Genomic DNA, 23,999 nt, shown 5'->3' with positions numbered 1-23,999 from the left:
CAGGGGAGGGTGTGGTTAAGTTCCTAAAACTTCAGCACATGACAAAGGAAAATCTGCACAGTTGATAAGAAATAATAGTCCTTGTTTTAAATCCTGTCGTCTCTGACAACTGTGGTACAAAAGGAAGTTCAGGTGCCAGCCATCCCCAGAGCGTATCCAGAAACTCTGTAAGAAATATGATGGAAGAAAGGAGGGCGGCGCACCTAAGTGTATTATTTAGAAAATAGTTTAATGCACGTGCAACACTTTGTACATTAAACTATGTTCTAAATACTACACTTAGGTGCGCCTCCTCCTTTCTTCATGTGGTTGAGTTCCTGCAGCTATTCTGCATAGCCCTAGATATTTATATAGTCTTACAGATACAACCGACCCATGAAGGGCAACCATAAGGCTGATGCGGTCTGCAATGAAACGGAGTTTGACACCTCTGTAGACCATTTGGTCCCCCCTGGAACCCTGGCCAAAAAACTCCCAGTAAGCAGTCCCCACATGCCCTGCCTTGTTGCTAGGAAGTGAGAACTGTTGATTTTCACCCCTGTAATGCTGGAGGTAAGTGTCCAACAGTTTACTTATCCAAGTAACAAGGCAGTAACATTCTTTTACAAAGCTGCACAGTTTTTGATTATCTATTGGGCCCCTTGACTACATAGGCTATTTTCTGGGAAACTTCAACTTTATCTTCTTTAACTGCTATCTTCTTGGTATACAACGATACATACCATAGTAGTTATAGTAGTAGTTTCAATCTTCAAATATAAGCAACAAATCTTTTAATTGCCTTTTAGCCTCAGTAAATAAACTGTATAAAAGCCAAGAGCAAAAATGTTATACATTTTAGCTTAACAGTCCTTAGATGAGGTGGCTGCATTTGTTTTATTAATTGTATATCCTTTATTTTAATCTGCTGATCCTGCCAGTAACACTCGCTGCTACAGTGCTCACTGTATGAATTTCTGTACTGTAAATTATGGAGCAGCATCACTGACACCCTAGGACAGGAAGTCTTAGGTCTACAAAACACCTCCACTTCTATATACCATGGGGGTATGTAGACTGGGCTCATAACAATGTCTAAGATTTTAGGTTAGTATTGTCCGCACGCTAGATTTCTGTCAGGATTGACCAATAATTTTGGCACTTTAACAAAAGGCTTACAAAGGCACAGTGATAACGCGGTTTGCGAGTAACGCATTATACGAGTGTTTCGCAAGACGAGATATATTTTTTTTTAAATTCTGACTTGATTTGTGAGAGCTGTCTCACAAGACGAGTAGGATTCAAGCTGCTGGTGTATGTATTACCTTATGTGGCCAGAGGTCCTGGGGCGCTGGAGAACTCGGAGACACTCCCAGCTGGGTGGAGCGGGCGCAACGTGCGGCAAAGCACCGGAAAGTGTCAACAGTTCCTGAGCATCACTAGCGCCCCCGCACCTCTGGCCACATACAGTACTGCATACAACAGCCTTGGTTGTGGAACGAATAATCTGCGTTTCCACTATATCTTTTTATCAATCTACTTGTGGATTACAAGCATGCTTCTGGAACGAATTATGCTTGTAATCCAAGGTATTATTGTCTATTTAACAGTTTATTGCTACGGTTTACATACACTGTGATTAAATCCTCCATAATGCAGACATTTTTCCATACAGCATATAGAATTTCTACTATTTCTCTTAAAGGTACGTGTAACCACACTCAGTATTTTAGGATGAATACCCATTATACTATTACTGATACAGTGTTTGATGCAGGACATAAAACGCAAACTTGATGCACAAAATAATTTTAGCTTTGTGTGGTGGCCAGTGCTACAGTAATATGTTACACCCAGGATATAGGTGTAACATGTTACAAAAGGTGAACTTATCCTTTAAACCAATAAATGAGAGTTCGGGGTGTGACAGATTTGACCCCGTTATTATTGGCTCTGTGGTAAGGGAAGAGGAGAGATCTCACCACCAAAAAGATGCCAGAAGCTTGAAGCTGATTCAAGCTGTCTATGCATATTCCCTAAACCAAAACGCCTGGTTTTAATTTCTAAATTATAATTAGAGCTGAACTCTAGGCCATGAGCTAAATTGACAGATAAAATACATACCAAGAAGCTATTTTAACAGCCAAAAGATTTGTATTTCTGTTCATCCAGCTCTGAGCGTTACACATTCCCCTTATACAGCACAGCCAGGTGGAGGACATCACACATAGTGGATATAAAAAAAACTACACACCCCTGTTAAAATGTCAGGTTTCTGCGATAAAAAAATATTAACTAAAGATATAAGGCTGCCTTGCCTCTTCATTTTTTCATTTCATTGCTGCTGGATATGCGCTGTGGCTTGGCGGTGTTTGACTAAGGTAAAATTAATAACTCCCCCTGAGGAGCTTCTGTCTCCTCTATTGATGTTTAGCTACACATCGTTTGGAAGCTTTTATGCTGACATCATATACTTATATATATATATATATATATATATATATATAGAATCCATACCAGACAACCAAGTCTGCTGAATTGATTTGGAGGCTATCCTGGTGAGGCTCCCATGTTCAGCATTTCTAACGGCGGGATTCCATGTATAGTGTGCATCCTATTACCATCATTGGTGTTTGCATCTTTATAGTAAGCGTCTATACATACTTAATTTGTCCACTCTTTACAATTTACGTTTGCTACTAACATGTTTTTTATTTTTAAACACCACTAACATGCCACTAATACCATCATTATGCACTATATTATTTTTAGTTTTCATGGTTATACATACATTCCATGATTTCAACATTCAAGCATTGTGCTGTCATCTACCCAGTGCATTCTCGTGTGTTTCTTGTGTCTTTAACCAGGGTATGTAATTGAGGCTTTGCCCATATGATTAATTGATTAACTACTTGCTTACTGGGCACTTAAACCCCCCTCCTGCCCAGACCAATTTTCAGCTTTCAGTGCTCTCACACTTTGAATGACAATTACTCAGTCATGCAACACTGTACCCAAACAATTTTTTTGTCCTTTTTTTCATACAAATAGAGCTTTCATTTGGTGGTATTTGATCACCTCTGGGTTTTTTAATTTTTGCGCTATAAATGAAAAAAGACCGAAAATTTTGAAAAAAAATGCTTTTTTCTTCGTTTCTGTGATAAAATTTTGCAAATTAGCAATTTTTATTCATAAATGTTGGCCACAATTTATACTGCTACATATCTTTGGTAAAAATAACCCAAATTAGTGGATATTATGTGGTCTGTGTGAAATTTATAGAGTCTACAAGCTATGGTACAAATCATAAAAAAATGATCACATCTGATCACACCTGATGTACTGAGGCCCATCTCCTTTCTTGAGACCATAACAAGCCAGGAAAGTACAAATGTCCCCCAAATGACCCCTTTTTGGAAAGTAGACATTCCAGGGTATTTAGTAAGAGGCATGGTGAGTTATTTGAAGTTGTCATTTTTTCCCACAATTCTTTGCAAATTAAGGTTTTTTTTTTATTTTTTATATTTTTTTCAGAAAATTGTCATTGTAATAGCTTATTTCTCTCACGTGGAATGTGCATACCACAAATGACACCACAAAATACATTCGCTACTCCTCCTGAGTATTACAATACCACATGTGTGGGACTTTTTCACTAACTGGCCACATACAGAGGCCCAACATGCAGGGAGCATCATCAGGTGTTCAAGGAGCATAAATTACCCATCTAACTTGTTGACTACCTATTACATTTTGAAGGCCCTAGAGCACCAGGACAATGGAAACGCCCACAAAATGACCCCATTTTGGAAAGCTAACACCCCAACGTATAATCTATGAGGCATAATGAGTCTTTTGAACGGTTCATTTTTTTCCAGAAGTTTTTGGAAAATGTGGAAAAATATGAAAACGCATTTTTTTTTACACAAAGTTGTCCGTTTATAAGATATTTCCAACACATAGCATTTACATAGCAAAAATAACACCCCGAAATACATTCTGCTACTCCTCCTGAGTAAAACGATACCACATGTGTGAGACTTTTACACAGCCTGACCACATACAGAGGCCTAACATTGAAGTAGCACCTTCAGGTGTTCTAGGAGCATAAATTACACATCTCATTTCTCACCCACCTATTACACTTTTGAAGGCCCTGGAGCACCAGGACAATGGAAACGCCCACAAAATGACCCCATTTTGGAAAGCTAACACCCCAACGTATAATCTATGAGGCATAATGAGTCTTTTGAACGGTTCATTTTTTTCCAGAAGTTTTTGGAAAATGTGGAAAAATATGAAAACGCATTTTTTTTTACACAAAGTTGTCCGTTTATAAGATATTTCCAACACATAGCATTTACATAGCAAAAATAACACCCCGAAATACATTCTGCTACTCCTCCTGAGTAAAACGATACCACATGTGTGAGACTTTTACACAGCCTGACCACATACAGAGGCCTAACATTGAAGTAGCGCTTTCAGGTGTTCTAGGAGCATAAATTACACATCTCGATTCTCACCCACCTATTACACTTTTGAAGGTCCTGGAGCACCAGGACAATGTAAACGCCCACAAAATGACCCCATTTTGGAAAGCTAACACCCCAACGTATAATCTATGAGGCATAATGAGTCTTTTGAACGGTTCATTTTTTTCCAGAAGTTTTTGGAAAATGTGGAAAAAAATGAAAATGCATTTTTTTTTTACACAAAGTTGTCCGTTTATAAGATATTTCCAACACATAGCATTTACATAGCAAAAATAACACCCCAAAATACATTCTGCTACTCCTCCTGAGTAAAACCATACCACATGTGTGAGACTTTTACACAGCCTGACCACATACAGAGGCCTAACATTGAAGTAGCACCTTCAGGTGTTCTAGGAGCATAAATTACACATCTCATTTCTCACCCACCTATTACACTTTTGAAGGCCCTGGAGCACCAGGACAATGGAAACGCCCACAAAATGACCCCATTTTGGAAAGCTAACACCCCAACATATAATCTATGAGGCATAATGAGTCTTTTGAATGGTTCATTTTTTTCCAGAAGTTTTTGGAATATGTGGAAAAAAAATGAAAACCCATTTTTTTTTTACACAAAGTTGTCCGTTTATAGGATATTTCCAACACATAGCATTTACATAGCAAAAATGACACCCCAAAATACATTGTGGCACTCCTTCTGAGTATGGCAATACCACATGTGTGAGACCTTTACACAGCCTGGCCACATACAGAGATCCAACATGCAAGGAACACCATCAGGTGTTCCAGGGACACATAGCATGCATATACCAAGAATTACACCCCAAAATACATTATGCTGAGCAAAGAGAAACAAAAGATTACCTGTGGTTTTAGTAGTATAGTTGTCCCCAGGAGGATAGCACTGGTCCAGGCAGCAGGCAGGGACTTGGTCAGCAACAGCGAACACAATTTTTCAGGCAGCAGGCAGAAATACTGTCCATAGTCAGTACAGGCAGCAGGCAGGGATACTGTCCATAGGTCAGTGCAGTGCAGGGTCAGTGCAGGCAGAGATTGTCAGCAGTGCCAAAATATTGGTCTTGGTAGTAGGCAGGAACAAGGTCCATGTGCTGTGGTCAGTGCGACAAACAGAGGCATGACAGCAGTAACTCCTACAGGCAGCAGGCAGAAGTAGGGCCTCGTTCAGGACAGAATGGGGACAGGGGTAGAGGCTTCTCCCACCCAAATCTCTTTGAAGCCTCCGAGTCTCCAGACCCTAATCTAGGAATGAGAAAACAAAGAAAATTGTTTTCTTCATCCAGAAAAACTATTCTGGAGCCCCTCACATATGTGAGACCCCTGTGTTGAATCCCACTAGTCCAGTTGCAGGGTACAAGATCAGTCCAAGAGGCAGGCAAGAGGCATGGTCAAACAGTCCAAGGTCAGTTCTAGATCAGGCAAAGGTATGTACAGAATCATTAGGCAGAAGCATGGTCGAATAACAGTCCAGGGTCAGTTCCATATCAGGCAGAGGTATGTACAGAATCGTTAGGCAGAAGCATGGTCGAAAAAACAGTCCAGGGTCAGTTCCAGATGAGGCAGCGGTATGTACAAAATCGGCAGGCAGAAGCGTGGTCAAATAACAAGCCAGGGTCAGTTACAGAGCAGGCAGTGGCATAAGGGGTGTGAAGGCAGGAACTGAGGATTACGGTTACCATACTTCACTAATAATTTAGTGAAGTATGGTAACGGCGGAAGCATTCACCTATACAGAGGCCTGGTTCGGAAGGACATTCTGCACAATAATAAGATGTGTCTCTTCTGACTCCTGCTCTGGTACACACCTTACATCTTTTTTGGCGTCTTTGGCCTGTTGGTCTGGGAGGGAGTTTATCTGGAAAGTGGGGCTCGGAGAGTCGACTAACAACATCTGATCGGATGTTTACTGGTGGGCCGTTCGGGAATATAAGGGCAGTGTAAATTTCCTCCAGGTAGCCAAGGAAGCGTTGGGGGTTTTGGGTGGATTTGCGGTAAATGATATAGGAGTTGTATATGGCCAATTGAAAAAAATAAATCGCTACTTTTTTGTACCAGTGGTATGTCCTTCTTGAGGCAAGATATGGTTCCAACATTTGATCGTTAAAGTCGACTCCCCCCATAAACAAATTGTATTGATGGATGCATGTGGGTTTCTGGATGGGGCCATTCCTTCTGGGGATTTCCACATAGGTGTTGTTGTGGATGGAAGACAACATATACACATCCCTTCTGTCCCTCCACTTCACTGCCAGAATCTCTTTGTTACGCAGACATGCCGTTTCTCCTTTTCTCAACTTCTTATTAACAAGACTTTGAGGAAAGCCCTTCCGATTTTTTTTCACGGTGCCACATGCTGGCGTCTTCTTCTGATGAAGGTTGTGGAACAGGGGCAGAGAAGTGTAGAAGTTATCTACATACAGGTGGTATCCTTTGTCGAGTAGGGGGTATATGAGGTCCCAAACAACTTTCCCGCTGGTTCCCAAGTAGTCCGGGCAATTAGGAGGCTGCAGCTGGGTGTCCTTCCCTTCGTACACCCTGAAGGAATATGTGTACCCTGTGGCTCGGTCACATAGTTTGTACACCTTCACCCCATAGCGGGCCCTTTTGCTGGGGATATATTGCTTAATTTTAAGCCTGCCGCTAAATTTCACAAGGGACTCATCTACACATATTTGTTGGTCCGGGGTGAACAGCTGGGGGAATACTTCGGAAAAATAATTTAATATTGGGCGAATTTTGTAAAGCCTGTCAAAATTTGGATCAGTTCGGGGAGGGCACTGGGTATTGTCGCTGAAATGTAGGAACCTCATTATCATCAGATACCTGGTTCTGGGCATTACCGCGGAGAAGAGCGGCATGTGGTGGAGGGGGTGGGTTGACCAATAGGAACGGAATTCGTTTTTTTGAGTGAGCCCCATATTCAATGTGAGGCCCAAAAAAACCTTGAACTCCTCCACTGTCAGGTCTCTCCACTCATAGGGACGGGCATAATATGATGTGGGATTTTGCAAAATAAATTGCTGTGCATACAGGTTGGACTGGGCCACAATTGACGCCAACATGTCCTCCGTAAAAATTAAATTAAAAAAATTAATTGGGGTGAAATTCCCTGTATCCACCTGGACTCCTGGCTGGGCCGTGAAAGGGGGAACGCTAGCTTCTCCTGAATTGGGAGGAAGCCACAAGGGGTTCTGAAGTGCAAAGGGAAGGCTGGCATGGGACCTAACCCTTTGGGGCTGGGGTGACACCCCACTGGTACTTGGCCTTTCTTGCCGAGGCACTGCGGTGCTAGTGGATGGCACTGCAGTGCTAGTGGATGCCACTGCGATGCTGGCGGATGCCACTGCGGTGCTGGCGGATGCCACTGCGGTGCTGGCGGATGCCACTGCCTCCTCACTAGAACGCCTTCGTTTGGCGGGCCGAGTTTCTTCCTCCGAGTCTGTAAGTGTTTCACTACTGAGGACTGGCTCGTAATTTACGTCAGAATCCGAATTGGAGAGGGAATCTGAATTGGAGAGGGAATCTGAAAAATAGAGCTCCGCGTTGCTCTCGTCGGCCGTAGAAAGAATTTGGTATGCCTCCTCGGCGGAAAAGCTTTTTTTGGACATGGCTGCTGGTGGTTTATGAGATTGCACAGCTGTGTGCTAAGCCTGCACTGATGAGGTGGCACTAATTGATGGCACAGATGTGCACTGATGAGGCGGCACAGGTGGGCACTGATCGCACAGATAGGCACTGATGAGGCGGCACAGATGGGCACTGATGGGCACTGATGAGGCGGCACAAATGGGCACTGAGGCAGCAGATGAGCACTGAGGAAGCAGCACAGATGTGCACAGATTTACACTAATGAGGCGGCACAGGTGGGCACAGATATGCACTGATGTGGCACAGGTGAGGTGGCACAGATGGGCACTGATGAAGCGGCACAGATGGGCACTGATGAAGCGGCACAGATGGGCACTGATAAGGCAGCACAGATGGGCACTGATAAGGCAGTACAGATGGGCACTGATGAGGTGGCACAGATGGGCACTGAAGAGATGGCACAGATGGGCACTGAAGAGATGGCACAGATGGGCACTGAGGAGATGGCACAGATGGGCACTGAGGAGATGGCACAGATGGGCACTGATGAGTTGGCACAGATGCGCACTGATTGCACAGATGCGCACTGATTGCACAGATGCGCACTGCACAGGCGGGCACTGATGGGCACAGATGGGCACAGACGGGCACTGATGGGCACAGACGGGCACTGATGATGCACTGATGGCACAAGTGGGCACTGATGTGCACAGGTGGGCACAGATGGCACTATATTGGTGTCACTGTGGGCACTGTTGGGCACTTTTTGGGCACACTAGTAGTTTTACTACTCACAGAATCTCTCTCTCCTCACACGCTGTCTCTGTGTGAGGAGAGAGAGAGCCGGCAATGAGAGATGATCTCAATTGTTTACCTTTTAGATCATCTCTCATTGGAGGCGGCGATCGCGCTGTAAACGGCCGCTGTGATTGGCCGTTTACAGCGATCTGTGATTGGCTGTGTCCAAGGGACACGGCCAACACAGATTTTCCCCGAGGCGCGCTCACGAGAGCGCGCTGGGAATGAGGAAAGGGGACGACGTCAATGGACGTCGTCCCAGTTTTTCAGATCCGCGCTGTTGACGTCATTTTACAATGGCCCGGATCTGAAGCAGTTAAAAATAATTAAATACTCATTACCAATATGTCTGTTCCAGCTTTTTTAGGCGCCCTTCTGGGTCCCCTGTAGCCAGGGTTGAGTGTGACCACTGTCCCCGGCCGCTTTGCGGCGTCCACTCCTTGTCCTGGGAGTCTGGCACAGTATGTCCTTGATGTGGGAGCTGGGAGGCTGGGGGTCTAGGCTGGACAATACTGTGATTCCTCTATGACATGACTGCTTACTTGAATTATGTTATGATATATGGATTCTATATATAATATATTTTTTTTCTATTTTTTTCTTTAGTGTTTTTATCATCTTGTATTATTTTGTCTATTCCCCTGATGAAGCCAATGTATTGGCGAAACTAGTTGGGATGAATTGACTATCGATCACCTTTCAACATCTCTGGTGACGGTCAATATTTGAAATTGTATAGTGTATTCCCTTTTTTGATTCTTTTGTATATGATGTATATGTACGAATTATATATACTTTTTAGCTTTCTACATTAATAAAAATACGATTTTATACTAATTGTGTTCCAATTTGTTCATAGCACCGCGATAATCCCATTTTCCCTGCTTTTCAATTAAACAAAGATAAATAATTTCAGAACTTTTTTTATACCTTTAATGCGACCTATAAACTGTACAACTCAATTGAAAAACAATCTGAAATCTTTTAGGGGGAAGTAAAAATAAAAAACTAAAATAATGTGGTTGCATAAGTGTGGAAACCCTCTTATAAGTGGTGATGTAGCTGTGTTCGGAATTAAGCAATCACATTCAAACTCATGTTAAATAGAAGTCAGTACACACCTGCCATCATTTAAAGTGCCTCTGATTAACCCCCAAAAAAGTTCAGCTGTTCTATTAGGTCTTTCCTGACATTTTCTAGTCGCATCCTACAGCAAAGCCATGGTCCGCAGAGAGCTTCCAAAGCATCAGAGGGATCTCATTGTTAAAAAGGTATCAGTCAGGAAAAGGGTACAAAAGAATTTCCAAGGCATTAGATATACCATGGAACACAGTGAAGACAGTCATCATCAAGTGGAGAAAATATGGCACAACAGTGACATTACCAAGAACTGCACATCCCTCCAAAATTGATGGAAAGACGAGAAGAAAACTGGTCAGAAAAGCTGCCAAGAGGCCTACAGCAACATTAAATTAGCTGCAGGAATATCTGGCAAGTACTGGCCGTATGGTACATGTGACAACAATCTCCCGTATTATTCATATGTCTGGGCTATGGGGTAGAGTAGCAAGAGCCTTTTCTTACGAAGAAAAACATCCAAACCCAGCTAAATTTTTGCAAAAACACATCTGGATTCTTCCGAAAACATGTGGGAAAATGTGTTATGAAACCAAGGATGAACTTTTGGGCCATAATTCAAAAAGAAATACTTGGCGCAAAAACAACACTGCACATCACCAAAAGAACACAAACCCACAGTGAAGCATGGTGGTGGCTGATTCATACTTTGGGGCTGTTTTTCTTCAGCTGGAACAGGGGCATTAGTCAAGTTACAGGGATTATGAACAGTTCCAAATACCAATCAATATTGGCACAAAACCTTCAGGCTACTGCTAGAAAGCTAAACACGAAGAGGAAATTCAGCATAACAACCACCCAAAGCTTTGGAAAGGCCCAGACCTGAATCCGATTGAAAGTCTGTGGGGCTATGCGCAGCGATGCCCTTGCAATCTGACACATTTGTGTTTTTGCAAAGAAGAGTGGGCAAATATTGCCAAGTCAAGATGTGCCATGCTGATAGACTCATACCCAAAAAGACTGCATGCTATAATAAAATCAAAAGGTGCTTCAACAAGGTATTAGTTTAAGGGTGTGCACACTTATGCAACCATATTATTTTAGTTTTTGTTTTACTTTCCTCCACCTAAAAGATTTCAGTTTGTTGTTCAACTGAGTTGTACAGTTTATAGGTCAAATTAAAACCCCTTTCACACTGGGGTGTTTTTCAGGCGCTTTTATGCCAAATAGCGCCTGTAAAGTGCCTGAAAATCACCTCCCCTGCAGTCCCAGTGTGAAAGCCAGAGTGCTCTCACACTGGGATGCTGCACTGGCAGGACGTTAGAAAAAGTCCTGCGAGCAGCATCTTTGGAGTGGCGAAGGAGCGATGTACACACCGCTCCTGCCCATTGAAATGAATAGGCACTGCTGCCGAAGCACCTACAAAGCGCTTCGGCAGCGGTGCTACATGGGCGCATTTAACCCTTTATTTGCCCACTAGTGGGGGTTAAAAGCGCCCTGCTAGTGCTGCTAAAATGACGGTAAAGCGCCGCTAAAACTAGCAGCATTTTGGCCTCAACGCCCACCCCCCTGTGAAACCAGCCTAAAGGTGAAAAAAGTTCTGAAATGTATCTTCGTCTCATTTTTTTTACATCACAGAAACCTGATATTTTAACAGGGGGTGTGTAGACTTCTTATACCACTGTACAGTTAAAGCATTGTCCTCTTTCCACCCCCAGCCCTCTATCTGGACAATGAAAAAGCAGCAGGAGAACCAAGGATGAAATCTTGCTGCTCTCCTAGTATCAGCATGCTCCATGTCAACACATTTGTATGCAACACACCTGATTGGCTCCCAGTTCTGTGTATAGTAGTTTGCAAGTGGACGAAACCACGTCAATATCAGTTTCATATACTGGTTGCATTAAGAGCTCATTCAGATGGCAGATTAGTGCCATCCTCCATGCAGGGTGACTGCCAGATGCATGCAGGCAACCCATGGAAATAGATGCGCATGCAGCATCGGAAAAGACACAATCACATATCAATTTGACATGCAGGCAGGAGTGGTTGCACTGAGACTCTGCATTCTGATCTGAACACTCTCTTCCTGCCCACATGTCAAACTTTGATATGCAATTGTATCCATGCTGGTACTGTGTGTACATCAACTTACATGGGCTGCCTGCCTGCACGCAGCTCCGAGGTGGATGCACACGCAACTGCCAGCGGCTCTGCATGAAGGATGGCACTAATTTGGTGTGTGAATAAGCCGTAAAGAAATACAATTTTTAAAGTTCACAACAGAGGCACTGAAATCTTCGTTTTTTTCCTATTACTTGCTATGGCATCATGGCATCCTGCCAGCTCTTTAATCTAACCACACAGCATGTGTTTCTAAACGGTTATAAGCAAGACCAAGGCTAAGTTTGGTTAAAGCTTAACTGCACATTTAATGTCCCTTGAAATAGTTTGTTTTGGACAAGCTGTGCCAAACCGACTATTTACTGCATTAACCGTGCGCTTGTTGTGTGAGCTGTTAACTGTATGTAGCCTTAGCTACATAGAGTATACATCGCTGTGCTCCGGCAGTGAGACAGACTTCCCATCCTGCTCCCAGAACAAAATCGAGTCAGGCTGAGCGGTGCTCAGCCATTCACAGTAAGCACTGTATTTTTATGAATGACTACAAAGCTTCCTGTAATCGGCTGAGGCGAAGATAATGACGTCATCCGAACGCCTCAGCCAATCAAAGGAAGCTTTGTAGTCATTCATAGAATGAAAAGCTTCCACCGAACGGTTGAGCAGCACTCACTCAACACTGTTTTATTCCAGGAATGGAACAGGAAGTCCCCATCCTGCTGTGAAAACATAGAGCTATATACAGTTGTGCTCATAAGTTTACATATCCTGGCAGAATTTATGATTTTTTGGCCATTTTTCAGAGACTATGAATGATAAAACACAAAAACTTTTTTCGCTCATGGTTAGTGTTTGGCTGAAGCCATTTATTATCAACTGTGGTTACTATTTTTAAATCATAATCACAACAGAAACTACCCAAATGACCCTGATCAAAAAGTTTACATACCCCAGTTCTTAATACCGTGCATTGCCCCCTTTAACATCAATGACAGCTTGAAGTCTTTTGTGGTATTTGTGAATGAGGCTCTTTATCTTCTCAGGTGGTAAAGCTGTCCATTCCTCTTGGCAAAAAGCCTCCAGTTCCTGTAAATTCTTGGGCTGTCTTGCACGAACTACACATTTGAGATCTCTCCAGAGTGGCTCAATGATATTGAGGTCAGGAGACTGAGATGACCACTCCAGAACCTTCACTTTATTCTGCTGTAGCCAATGACAGGTCGACTTGGCCTTGTTTTGGATCATTGTCATGTTGTAATGTCAAAGTACGTCCCTTGCGCAGCTTCCTGGCTGATGAACTCAAATGTTCCTCCAGTATTTTTTTGATAACATACTGCATTCATCTTGCCATCAATTTTAACCAAATTTCTTGTGCCTTTGTAGCTCACAAATCTCCAAAACATCAGCGATCCACCTCTGTGTTTCACAGTAGGAATGGTGTACCTTTTATCATAGGCCTTGTTGACTCCTCTCCAAATTTAGGGTTTATGGTTGTGCCCAAAAAGCTCAATTTTGGTCTCATCACTCCAAATGACTTTGTGCCAGAAGGTTTGAGGCTTGTCTCTATGCTGTTTGGTATACTGTAAGCGGGATACTTTGTGGCATTTGCCTACTAATGGCTTTCTTCCGGCGACTCGACCATGCAGTCCATCTTTCTTCAAGTGCCTCCCTATTGTGCATCTTGAAACAGCCACACCGCATGTTTTCAGAAAGTCCTGTATTTCACCTGAAGTTATTTGTGGGTTTTTCTTTGCATCCCAAACAATTTTCCTGGCAGAAATTTTAGTTGGTCTACCTGACTGTGGTTTGGTTTCAACAGAACCCCTCATTTTCCACTTCTGGATTAGAGTTTGAACACTGATGATTGGCATTCTGAATTCCTTGGATGTCTTTTTTTATCACTTTCCTGTTTTATACAGTTCAATTACCTTTTCCTGCAGATCCTTTGACAATTGTTTTGCTTTCTCTGTGACTCAGAATCCAGAAACATCAGTGCAGCACTGGATGAAAGATGCAAGGGTCTGTCAGGATTCCAGAAAATCATTGACCTTTTATACACACACACTAATTACAAGCAAACAGATCACTGGTGAGGATGGTTACCTTTAATAGCCATTCAAAACCCTGTGTGTCAACTTGTGTGCATGTTATCAGGCCAAAATCACCAGGGTATGTAAACTTTTGATCAGGGTCATTTGGGCAGTTTCTGTTGTCATTATGATTTAAAAAGAGTAAACACAATTGATTGATATGTGGCATCAGCCAAACACTAACATGAGTGAAAAATTTTTTGTGTTATCATTCATATTCTCTGAAAAATGGCCAAGAAATCATAAATTCTGCCAGGGTATGTAAACTTATGAGCACAACTGTACTTTATGTAGCTGAGGCTACATACAGCTAAAGTGATTGCAAAGTCTTTTTTTTTTTATTCAATAAAAATAACAAACATGTTATACGTACCTGCTCTGTGCAGTGGATTTGCACAGAGCAGCCCAGATCCTCCTCTTTCCAGGTCCCTCTTCTGTGCTCCTGGCCCCTCCCTCCTGTCGAGTGCCCCCACAGCAAGCAGCTTGCTATGGGGGCACCCGAGTAGAGTCGAAGCTTCCTGTGTCCATTCAGACACAGAGCTCCGGCCCAGCCACGCCCCATCTCTCTCCTGATTGGCTGGCTGACAGCAGCGGGAGCCAATTCCTCCAGTCAGAAGGAAGAGTCTCGGATGGCTGATGGGGCTCAGGTAAGTATTAGGAGGGGCTGAGGGGGGCTGCTGCACACAGAAGGCTTTTTATCTTGATTCATAGAATGCAAGGAGATGGGATATGTAGTCACTTTGCAGGCAGTCATGGGACTTTTTGATGATGTTTACAGTGTGCATGTTCCTCACTGGAAGTTCGGGAAAGTGGTGCTGGGGGACAAGGAAGATGCAGCTTGTCAACACTTAAAAAACAAAACATTCTGCTATATGTTTGCAGGATAGACCTAAAAGCATTATTGATAAAATATAAAAAGGTTTAAAGTGGTAGTATAGTTTACCTAAGCCTATAACAAAGGCTTACCTGTAGGTACAGTGAATATCTCGTAAACTTGCGCTGTTTAGGAGATATTCACAATGAAAACAGCAGCGGCCAAGACTCCTGCATGCATGCGCCAAAGTTAAATCATCGTGGCTCTGCCAATCAGACGACTGGAGCACCCGAACCCTGAAGGAGGACCTGGTGAAGATGGCACTCCTGTCAGTGGTGACAGTGCACCGCTGAAGTGCTTTGTTTTAAGGGGAGTTTTTAATAATACTCTAGTATGCAATACATACTAGCAAATTATGCCATCGTCTTGCAGGGTTTTTTGGTTTGTTTTTTAAACCTGCGGTTTACTATTAATTTAGTTCTACAACCAAACACACAGCGCAGCTTTGTTCAGTAAACCCGTGATGCACCATAATTTGGCTAATGTAGTGTAACTGGGATGAAGCCCTGTTCCTGTGGAGAGACATTTTGCTACCCATAGCTTACTTCCTGCCTGGTAATTCTTAAAAATGACATTGAATTCAGCCTCTGCAAAGCCTTCTTAGTCTAAAGTGGTAAATAGAGTCGCCTCACAGCAACCCTAAATACTCACATTTAAGACAGGTGTGGGCAAATGAACAATTCCGGATGAAAAAAGTGCGGTTTAAAAGCCAAAATACTTCTATCCACTGGCACCAATAAAGGCGTCTATAAGTCCTTATAATTCTGTATTCACTGGCTGCATATGTTTGGCACTGTTACCCTTATGTATTAAGTAACTGGTATTTCACATTCACTTTTATATTATGGTCCCAAACAGATGATCGACCTACTTTTGCAGAGCCAAAAATAGATGATGTCTGTAATTCCTTGTCATCATCTTCTTTCCGAGGGTGAATGACTAGAGTCACATGACAGCTATTATCTGTGGCAAATTTCCTGAAAGCACCAACGATGTAGTCCTGCAGTGCAAATCTGGAAGACATGTATTAAAACTTAGCTGGGGGACAGGATTAATCAAAAACCATCATCTTCCACAGTCTGCACAAAGAGTTTATTTATACATATAACATCTGCACAGAAATCACTGCACACAGCTTAAAGCGGAACCCCAGACAAACTTTGTTTTGTTTGGACTGAGTAGAAACATGTTAGATCCTGTGTCAGTTTTTATGATGCTAGCTGTGTCTCTTCAGGAGAGATCTGCCCTCATGTCCTATCTTAGTGACATTCTGGGCATTGTTGTGAGCTGAACACGAAAAGGACTTTCTGCTAACTGAAATGTCTCAGCTGATGCCAAGTCAGGAAGTCAGAGTAAATCTCAACAGAGAAGCAGCAAGAAATATTTAAAAAGGGATTTAACCTCTTGTTGACCATCTAATGCATATGTTTGGCAACAGGGTGGGCAGGCTTTAACAACCATGTGCCGCACACATGCATTCATGGCGCACCACGTTCTGTGCTGAAAGCACACACCCAGCATACTGACGGAGCAACATCACTGTTTACGATCGAGAACCGGAGAGAGGAGCTCCCGATCAATGTGACCGGTGTGACAACCGATCACAGTGGTCAATGAAACGCCACCTCCCATCAGTCAGAACACCTTAAAGCGCCAGCGGGAGGTGGCAAGGGACTAAAAACTAGAAAGGGATTAAAGTGCATCTCTAGCAAAAAATTTATTTTTCCTAGTTTTGAATAGAGTGAGGAAGGGTTAGATCCACTTTTGAGTTATTATTACTATCTGCATTGGGGGATTCAACTCAATTTTTTACTATGACAATAGTTTAGGACAGGGGTAGGCTGTCACGGTGCCGCAAGCGGCACGCAGAGCCTCTTTTGCCGGCACTCGACTCCCTCCCCATCAGCAGAGCAGCACAGGGAAGTGTCAGTTAGACACTATTGCATTCCAATTTTCATGTCGCACCTGCACTGAGGGGGAAGCACTGTGCCCCAACACATTGTAAAAGATGGGAAACTATGATTGGTTCTATAACTTTGCTGTAGCTGCGATCATCAGCTTTTGTGATGGGGAAGAGAATGGGTGCAGTTCTGCTGGGGGGGGCGTCCCTGTTTCCAGGAGTAGGAGGACTGTCATTGGCCCCTGATGAAGCCAATCACAGTCCTGCTAGCCCCGTCCACCATCTGGAGGAAAATGACTCGCTTGGTTACCACTACCAATCTCAGAAAGATGGGATTTCACTGTGATTGAGAAAACCACAATCAGGTGACAGTTTGTGAAATTACTGTTGAGCTTCTGAGAACTTATTCTTGAACCTTTGCGTCACTTGCTACTGAACCCCTGCACTCTGTGTTCTTTTAAGCCAGAGCCAGTATTCAGTGCAATGAAAATCACACCCAACATTTTCTGTGGACATAGGCCCAATGCTTTCAGAAAATGCCCCTGACCTGAGCTCATCATTGAGCATCCATTCCAGATGCTGGTATGTGACATCACAGACATCACATACAAGCACATGGTCTGGATGCGAGAGTTGGATCAGCAGGATGAGTGCGCCAGGACAGGTAGATGTGTCTCATCACTACTTCCTTTCACCACTCTGCATATCACGCACATAATAGATGAGAAGAGGGTACAGTGGTGAGACAGATGAGCAGGAGGGGTTCAGAGTTGGGACAGATGAGCAGGAGGGTACAGCGGTAGGGCAGCTGTCCAGAGAGGTACAGTGGTGGAAGAGATGAGAAAGGGGGTTCAGCAGTGAGACAGAGGAGCAAGGGGGGTACAGTGATGGGGCAGATGAAAAGGGGGTTACAGTGGTGGGACAGAAAAGCAGGGGGGTACAGATGTGAGACAGATGTGCAGGAGGTACACTGGTGGGGCAGATGAGAAAGTGGGTTACAGTGGTGCGACAGATGAGTAAATGGGTTCAGTGTTAGGACAGATGAGACGGTGATTCAGTAGTTAGACAGAAGAGCATGGGGATACGGCGGTGGAGCAGATGTGCAGGGAGGTACAGTGGTGGGGCAGATGGGAAAAGGGGTACATTAATGGGGCAGATGGGAAAAGGGGTACATTAATGGGGCAGATGAGCAGGGGGGTTACAGTGGTGGGAAATATGAGCAGGAGGGGTTCAGTGTTGGGGCAGATGTGAAAGGAGGTGCATGGGTGTGACAGATGAGCAGGGGGTTACACTGGTGGGGCAGAAGAGCAGGGGGTACAGAGGTGGGGCAGATGTATAGGGGGTACAGTGGCGGGCAGAGGAGAAAGGAGGTACATTGGTGGGACAGATGAGCAGGGGTTTACAACGGTGGGGCAGAGGAGCAGGGGGGTACAGAGGTGGGGCAGATGTGCAGAGGGGTGCAGAGGAGAAAAGAGGTACATCGTGGAACAGATGAGCAGGGGGTTAAAGTTATGAGGCAGAAGAGCAGGGGGAACAGAGGTGGGACAGATGTGCAGGAGGTACAATGGTGGGGCAGATGAGAAAGGGGGTTGCAGCGGTGGGGCAGATGAGCAGGGCGGTACAGTGGTGGGGCAGATGTACAGGGGGTTACAGTGGTGGGGCAGATGAGCAGGGATGTACAGAGGTGGGGCAGATGTGCAAAGAGTTAGTGTTGGGGAAGATGTGCAGGGGGTTACAGTGATCTGAAGTGTGGAGTTGCAGGAATTGGGGCTGATCTGAGGCGTGAGAGTGCAGGATGTTAATTTCTCACTACTACTCAAGTAGTTTACAGCATTCACTTTATAAAAAATCCTTTTCGTGATTTGAGAATGGAGTGTGTGAAGTTGACATTTTTTGGTTATAAAATCAGAACGCTCAATTTCTTTGAAAACATTTTTTGGCACACTGTGCTCAAAGGGTTGCCTACCCCTGGTTTAGGAGAAAAAGTGGGGGGGGGGAATCCGATATTTTTGAGTTGTCTCTAGAACAAAAAGAAAGGGAAATCTTCCAATGCAGACATATGCTTCAGAGACAACTATATAAAAGTGGACTCCCCCCGCCGCTTTAGCACAATGTTTCTGACTTCCTGTTTCTTTTTGTGCTACCCAAAACTAAAAGAAACATTCACCAATTAATTCCTCCTAAAGTTCTTTTTTTTTAAGTGAACCTGTCCTTTGATGCAGGGCACATTATTAGGTTCACCTAACACCAGACACTGTTAGCTGCTTATAGTTCCCTTCCTCATTCACTCTGGGAAGTGACATGACATACTGAATATGCCAGGGAATGCATGCGACTCTCCCTTCTTCCTCAGGACAGTGCTGGTCCTTGGCAATGGATGGCCCCTCAGGCATACAGCACTATTACATGGGGCAGAGGAAGAGCATTCTGCCCTGTGTATGCTCCAAGTCACAATCTTCTTATTCTCCTTTCTACAGGTGAATGTGTACTGAAGGGAAGTACAAGAATAGGAAAAGCACAGGTTCACGTTAGACTGGTTATCTAAGATCATAGTTACAGGTATAACAAACAGCAGGCTATGGGTTAAAACGATTTATAGAAGGTATGAATGTGTTCCAGTGGACATTTTGAAGCAGGCAGCATCCTAGCTGGGTGCCACCAATGTAAATGAGCGGGAAATGTGGTCCTCTTTAAAATTATGATGTGTACACCACTGAGCAAAGTTTTGAAAACATTGCAATAGCATAAGTTTGATCCCCTTTTTTTCCTTTTCCAAATATATGTTTTAAAGTGGACCCCTCAAAACCTTAAAAGCACAGGACGACTCAAGTCAGCATGCTAATCTCTGAACACATTCTTGTCTTGTGTAAATTGAAAGTTATTTATGTGAACTTACACTTTAATTTCTTTGACTTTCTAGTTTTCTGAGGCCCCAGTGATATAGGCAGTGCCTACCAGATGCTCCCACCCCTTCACCTGCCAAGGCTAGACCACCAGTGCCTCCCAGGGAGCTCTTATGTGTAAACTGTAAAATCTTGTAAGATCCCAGGAGAAAAAAAAAAACGTTTTTTTTCTCCCCACAGATGAAGCCATGGCCACATATAAAGAATAATAAATAGTGCCAGATCTCAAAGCATATGCATGAGATCGAACACAGATGTCATCTTTGGGCTGGTGCAGACAACAAGGAAGAAGCTGACCACCAATGGCTTTTTTAAAAATGGCAGTGCAGGTCTTCGAGCAAATGGTGACGTGCAATAATAAGCATGTTTACGTGTTTTCCTATAGTCATTTCATTGGTGTTAGCAGTTTATTGAGGGGAGAGGGAGGGGGTAGGGGCAGAACCGCTTTAACCGGTTCCCGACCGGCGCACGCCGATGTACGTCGGCAGAATGGCACGGCTGGGCAAATGGGCGTACCTGTACGTCCATTTGAATTGCCCGCTGTGCCATTGCGTGCGCGCCGGCCGGGAGCTCCATGAGTCGGGTCGCGGGTCCCGCGGACTCGATCGCCGCGGGAATACCCGCGATCGCCTCACGGAGAGGACGAACGGGGAGATGCCGTTGTAAACAGCATCTCCCCGTTCTGCCTAGTGACAAGTGTCACTCGATCTCTGCTCCCTGTCATCGGAGCAGAGCTCAGTGACGTCACACATACAGCCCATCCCCCTACAGTTAGTAATCACTCCCTAGGACACACTTAACCCCTCCCCGCCCCCTAGTGGTTAACCCCTTCACTGCCAGTGCCATTTACACAGTAATCAGTGCATTTTTAATTGTGAAAGCGGTCCCAAAAATGTGTCAAAAATGTCCGACATGTCCGCCATAACGTCGCAGTCACAACAAAAATCGCTGATCGCCGTCATTACTAGTAAAAAAAAAATTATTAATAAAAATTCCATAAAACTATCCCCTATTTAGTAAACGCTATAACGTTTGCGCAAACCAATTGTTAAACGCTTATTGCGATTTTTTTTTTTACCAAAAATATGTAGAATACGATCGGCCTAAACTGAGGAAAAAAAATGTTTTTTTATATATTTTTGGGGGATATTTATTATAGCAAAATGTAAAAAATAATGCAATTTTTTCAAAATTGTCGCTCTTATTTTGTTTATAGCGCAAAAAATAAAAATCGCAGAGGTGATCAAATACCACCAAAAGAAAGCTCTATTTGTGGGAAAAAAAGAACGTCAATTTTGTTTGGGAGCCACGTCGCACGACCGCGCAATTGTCAGTTAAAACGACGCAGTGCCGAATCGCAAAAAACGCTCTGGTCAGGAGGGGGGTAAAATCTTCCAGGGCTGAAGTGGTTAAACACGCGGAATAGAGAACATATGACATTGAAAAACTCTTCTTACTTATCAGAATGCAGCTGTTCCTGTCCCATCATGAACTGCAGATTATCAATGATCACATGGCCAATGTCATACATGTACACTGCATGCCGCATTGTATCAATCACAGATCTGGAGGAAAAAAAAAACAAAAAACAATCAGACGCCAAGCAGAAAATAAGCCATTTAGCAGCAACTGTACACAGGAAGCCACATAAAGCTGGTTTGGTAAATCCATGTTTAACTGGATTTCAAGATGTTAAGACACATTCAGTGCTGTGAAATGAACAGGTTCTGGTTGAAAATTAGAAACCCTACATTTTAAAAAACTGACCTGGAGTATCTGAGATATAGATATGATTTGTATTATATAAACCAGTCTTAACCCTATGAAATCCTGACAAACACTAGGTACCAGTGTAACTATTGGGTTTGTGTACATGAGCAACAGACTCAGAAGCAAGTCAAATTCAATGGGTTTTAATAACTTGCATGTGAGTATTTACCAGAGGAAAAAGTGACGCATAGCAAAATCAACAAGGACTGCAAGTGCATACTGCTCAGCGCATTTCCAATTTTAAATACATTTCACACCCTTAAAAATACTTCACAAATGCATGTCAGAAGAAATACACAAATACCTGTACACTAAAATGATAAGAAGGTGCTGTATCTGGGGGTATGTAGGAACTCTGTCCAATGGAACCCAAGATTTCTGAAATATTTCACCTTGGTTATAAAGTAATGTGGTAAGGTCTTCCATTCACATTGTGTGGTTAATTCATAAGAACCAGAGTTCCGCAGTGGGAGAGGGTTGTTTCTACAAGACTGGAATCAATCCTTTGCTACAATTAGAGTTCTCTATAATCTACTGTAACCAGAAATCAAACATCTCCTCACATGTTCACTGGTAGGGTGTTTTTGACAGGATGTGCCATTAACTTCTCTCTGCTTACTGTACCACCAATCAGGCCAAAACTTCCATGGTGGGTCTGAATCTGACTAGTGTCAGAAGCTTCCTATTACAAAGCTTTGTTCTGTAAGGGTGATACAATAACTGACATGCAGAGGGTGTGTTTGGGAATCTCCCTTCAGAATGACAAAATCAATTACCCAGATCAGACAAAAAAAAAAAAATGTTTACTCACCCCACAGGTTATATCATTTGGGCCAAAACACAAAAAAATTGCAAAACTTCAGTAAAAAAAAAAAAAAATTATATATATATAGATATATATCTATATATAGATATATATATAGATATATATAGATATATCTCTATATATATATATATATATATATATATATATATATATATATATATATATATATATATATATATATATATATATATATATATATATATATATATATATATATATATATATATATATATATCTATATAGATATATCTCTATATAGATATAGAGATATATCTATATAGATAGATAGATATAGATATATATATATATATCTATATCTATCTATCTATATAGATATATCTCTATATAGATATAGAGATATATCTATATAGATAGATAGATATAGATATATATATATATATATATATATATATATATATATATATATATATATCTATATCTATCTATCTATATATCTATCTATCTATAATTTTTTTTTTTTTTTTACTGAAGTTTTGCAATTTTTTTGTGTTTTGGCCCAAATGATGACCCAAATAGATATACATAGATATATATCTCTATATATATATATAGAGATATATATCTATATATAGATAGCTATCTCTATCTATATAGATATATGTATATATATATATATATATATATATATATATATATATATATATATATATATATATATATATCTATATCTATAGATATATATCTATATCTCTATCTCTATATCTATATATATATCTTCTAGCTAGTGATTGTAACCTGTCAGCACTTCATAATTAACCATTCACTCAATTTTAAAGGGAAGTGTATACTGGTAATCAAGGAACTCAGTAACTGTTTATATGAATAATCTGACAATTCATAGAATCTATAAAACAAAATAGACAAAATACATACATTTTGCAAAAATAAATACTGAGACTATGCACACTGCAAATTTCATGAAAATATATAGAAATATCTAAAATGCACTCATAAAAGTGGCATATAAATCTTCAGGATGGAACAAGGAAGCTGCTTAAAGATCACTGTTGCTGGCAGGGCCAACTCTGATTGTGGCTATTCAGCAGTAGATCTGCAAGACACCATCCACACTCCTGTACAACACATCTCAGGTGTATTATAGACAATCTCTACCTACTTGCTATGCAACAAGTTTGAGGGGGAGCACCCTCTTCCTCAGGTGTACTGTGCTTTCTACTCTGCTTATTACTTATATAGTAAACCGATTATACTTATTATACTACTAACATGCAATCCAAATATATAAAGAGGTTTATAACCTGTATCGACGCTGCTATAAAAACATTTTTTGAAAAAAAAAAAACTTTATAAAATAATGTTCATTTCATCTAAATATTAGGAGTTATTGAAATCGAAATAAAAATGGAGATAGAAAGAATACTTAATCTAATGTAAGGGTTGAAAATAAATTAGGCATTTAGCAAAAGTAAAAAAATCCCTATGCTAGAGAAAAGTACATCAGTTGAGATTAGCATCTAATAGTAAACCAGAATGCCAGCTTTCCTGTCACTTTAAATTAGGGGTCTTCAAAC

At 42.1% G+C, this 23,999-nt stretch overlaps 1 protein-coding gene across 4 annotated transcripts in view; it reads right to left on the bottom strand.

The window, feature by feature from the left end:
• TWNK (twinkle mtDNA helicase) overlaps nucleotides 1-23,999 on the bottom strand; it is a 38,675-nt gene that overhangs the window by 2,787 nt on the left and 11,889 nt on the right. For all 4 annotated transcript variants that reach the window (XM_073596161.1, XM_073596162.1, XM_073596160.1 and 1 more), the window contains exons 4-5: nucleotides 21,308-21,415; nucleotides 15,919-16,060 (exon numbers count right to left, since the gene is read on the bottom strand). In XM_073596161.1, coding sequence (XP_073452262.1) covers nucleotides 15,919-16,060; nucleotides 21,308-21,415 — 250 coding nt within the window. The remainder of the gene's footprint in view (nucleotides 1-15,918; nucleotides 16,061-21,307; nucleotides 21,416-23,999) is intronic.

Source organism: Aquarana catesbeiana, linkage group LG08 (assembly GCF_042186555.1).
Source record: "Aquarana catesbeiana isolate 2022-GZ linkage group LG08, ASM4218655v1, whole genome shotgun sequence".
NCBI lineage: Eukaryota > Metazoa > Chordata > Amphibia > Anura > Ranidae > Aquarana > Aquarana catesbeiana.
This window is presented reverse-complemented; position numbering and strand designations above follow the sequence as displayed.